Source organism: Lygodium microphyllum, chromosome 28, assembly GCF_053477565.2.
Source record: "Lygodium microphyllum isolate KBCC chromosome 28, Lygodium_microphyllum_v1.1.10, whole genome shotgun sequence".
NCBI classification, from domain to species: Eukaryota; Viridiplantae; Streptophyta; class Polypodiopsida; order Schizaeales; family Lygodiaceae; genus Lygodium; species Lygodium microphyllum.
In genome coordinates, this window is record NC_141162.1 from 102,569,574 (window position 1) to 102,572,797 (window position 3,224).

A 3,224-nucleotide genomic window follows, 5' to 3' on the forward strand; every position below is an offset into this window, starting at 1 on the left:
GGTCATTTGCCATTTACCTAGAAGTAGTCTAACACGATGCAAATCCCCCTTTTTTCAAAGACTTCCCTACTGATGATAGGTGTGACAATGTCGGCTACATTGCTCTTTCACAAACCCCATTTACACTCTTTGGGCCTATGAACTCACTCACACTCCCACACTCCAATTGGGCTGCCTCTTTCATAAAAAAGATGACCAAACCTTGGATTGGTGTTGGTTACCAAGGAAGAGTTCCCACCCCTCCCTGTCTAAAGGCAATGTGAAAGGGGGGGGGGGGGGGGTCTAAGGACTCAGGAGGAGTGAGCGAGCGTGTGCGTGAGAAGTAGGTGGAGGGACATGAATACAAAGAAGCCTATAAGCGACTAAGCGCCGTCCAAGAGCCAGCAAGCACATGGCCCTCACAGAGTAGGTGGGGGGAAGAAATGAAGCTACGTATCTGAGAGAGAGAGAGAGAGAGAGGAGAGCACGAAGGCAGGGGAGGCGGGGTCACATGCATGCATTAAAAGAGGCAGAGGCGGAGAGGGGCAAAGGGGATATCTTCATCACACACACGGTAGGGTGCAAGGCACGGTATTCATCACTTGCGAGCTGCTAGGAAAGCTGGGACTGAGGCCAGTGCAGCTCAGAGGGAGGGATAGAGTGATATTTGCGAGAGAGAGAGAGAGAGAGAGAGAGAGAGAGAGAGAGAGAGAGGCACACGCAGGTAGCATGGGTGCAGAAGCTGCCACCTCCCAGCAGCACTTGGTGCAGGTGAAGCGAGTGCAGGACGAGCCCACGCTGGTCGCGCCGGCTGAAGAGAGGGAGTATGAGGTGTACTTCCTCAGCAACCTCGACCAGAACATTGCCGTGATCGTGCAGACCGTTTACCTGTACGAGGCCGCCCCCCACATGGCAGGCCAGGACCCCGTCCAGGTCATCCAGGATGCCCTCCGTAAGGTCCTCGTCCACTACTACCCCCTCGCCGGCCGCCTCGGCATCAGCACTGAGGGCAAGCTCAATGTCCATTGCACTGGCCAGGGCATCCCCTTTGTTGAAGCTCGCGCTCGGGGCTCTGTCTCTGATCTGGGTGACATCACCAAGCCTGACCCTGCCACCCTCAGTCAGCTCGTCTACACAGTCCCTGGTGCTAAGAACATTCTCGAGATTCCACCCGTGGTCGTGCAGGTAATCTGGTCTTCTCTCTCATGTTTTGCAACCCAAGCCTGTGGCATTTGGGTCTGTAGTGTGGGTGCGCTTACTTGTTTTCCCATGTTGCTTCTGTTTTTTTCTCTCTCTCTCTCTCTCTCTCTCTTTTCTTCTCAAATGGCTCTGCTGCTTGTACACAATCTGCTTTCAGGGTTGCCAATTGACCAGAATGCGCTGTGGGTTTTGAATCATTTGCTACCTGTCTTTCTGGAAATAGTTTTGTGGCCGGATGTCTGGCAGTTATGGTTGTTGCATTGTAATGCTACTTCTCTCCGACAGTACGTCCCTCATTGTCGTCTGTCTTGACGAACAGTGAAGTAGAATTGGCGCAAGAAGGTGGTTCAGTGTGTAGAACCACAGGCCTTCCGAAGGTTTGGCTAGTCAATGATGGTGTATGTGTTGGAGAGGTTTACATGCATAAGTGCAGTCGTTGTTTATGGTGTCCATCTCAATGCAAGCATGGTCAACATAAGGGGTTCTCCCCAGGGACTGGGGAATGTAGGGCATGGTTGCCTGGTAGGGGCTTAGGGACTGGGGGATGTAGAGCTTGCTTGCCTTGCAGAAGCTTAGCTGCTGAGACGTCGTAGTTCTCAGAGATCGAGAATTCACATGTTGATAATGTCTAAAGCTATTTACGTCGTTGCTCATCAGTCGAATAAGGGCGCAATCTCTGATCTCTTTGTATGAGTCAATTTTCTTCTCTCTTAATCAAGTTGGCACGCGCATGCAGGTGACCAAGTTCGACTGCGGCGGCTTTGTTCTGGGGTTGGGAATGAATCACTGCATGTTCGACGGGATCGGGGCGATGGAGTTCGTGAACTCATGGGCGGAGACGGCGAGGGGGCAGCCGCTCTCGGTGCCGCCGGTCCTGGACAGGTCGATATTGAAGGCCCGGGACCCGCCTAAGATCGACTACCCGCACCACGAGTTCTCGGAGATAGAGGACCTGTCGCAGAACAAGGACCTGAAGCTGGGGGAGGATCTGGAGTACAAATCCTTTTGCTTCACGCCGGAGGCGCTGGACAGGCTGAAGAGGAAGGCGATGGAGGGGCCGGGGGCGTTGGCCAAGTGCACGACGTTCGAGGCGCTGTCGGGGTTGGTGTGGAAATGCCGGAGCGAGGCGATGGGGATGCTGCCGGAGCAGAAGACGAAGCTGCTGTTCGCGGTGGACGGGAGGGCCAAATTCGAGCCGCCGCTGCCGAAGGGCTACATGGGGAACGGGATTGTGCTGACGTACGCCCTGGCGACGGCGGGGGAGCTGGCGAGCGGGCCCCTGTCGCGAGCGGTGGAGCTGGTCCAGGAGGCGGTGGGCCTCGTCACAGACGCCTACATGCGGTCCGCCATCGACTTCTTCGAGGCCACGCGGCAGCGGCCCAGCCTCGCGGCCACGCTCCTCATCACCACCTGGTCGCGCCTCTCCTTCCACACTACCGACTTCGGCTGGGGAGAGCCCTACCGCTCCGGCCCGGTCACCCTCCCAGAGAAAGAGGTGGTCCTCTTCCTCTCCCACGGAGACGGCGGCGGCGGCGGCGGTCGAAAGTCTATCAACGTCCTCCTCGGCCTCCCGCCTCCCTGCATGAAAATCTTCGACCAGCTCATGCAAGCCGAGTTGCGCCTCGATTAATCATATTCTGTGCTGGGCAGCGCCCCGCCGCTGCTCCATGAATCGATGTATGTTCTCGCAAACTGCAGCAATTCGTATCATTGCGTGTATACCCTCCCCCACCCACCATCCCATTTGTAGATCCCTGCAGGCTGTGATCAGCCGCTTGCGCAGATGTTATGCCTCGCTACTAAGCGACAATATGATATTCATATTCCCTTCCAAAACGCAGCTTGCCTGCAGCTCCGCCTCGATGACATCCTTGGACGTTGGTGGTACTCGCATCGCAGCTTTTTTCCTTTTGCATCTTGTGACGCCTGAGATATTTTTCCTGACATACTAGCGTCCCGAGCAGGGTAGAGCAAAAGGTGACACCTCGCTTACTACTAACACTGTGTGCACGAACAGCCCATCCACATGCCTGGTCCTTGAGCTC

The 3,224-nt window shown here is 55.6% G+C and overlaps 1 protein-coding gene across 1 annotated transcript; it reads left to right on the forward strand.

The window, feature by feature from the left end:
- The first annotated feature begins 298 nt into the window (after positions 1-298).
- On the forward strand, positions 299-3,015 carry RWP1 (HXXXD-type acyl-transferase family protein). The gene is made up of 2 exons (XM_087669970.1): positions 299-1,164; positions 1,916-3,015. Exons 1-2 carry the CDS (start codon positions 709-711, stop codon positions 2,807-2,809), a joined length of 1,350 nt encoding a protein of 449 aa, XP_087526096.1. The 5' UTR covers positions 299-708; the 3' UTR covers positions 2,810-3,015.
- The last annotated feature ends 209 nt before the right edge of the window (positions 3,016-3,224 follow it).

Bases quoted from the DNA above. Each gene is read 5' to 3' on its own strand.
- RWP1 (XM_087669970.1), top strand. From the start codon at position 709: ATGGGTGCAGAAGCTGCCACCTCCCAGCAGCACTTGGTGCAGGTGAAG. The intron at 1,165-1,915 runs GTAATCTGGTCT...ACGCGCATGCAG, and splicing joins TTCCACCCGTGGTCGTGCAG to GTGACCAAGTTCGACTGCGG.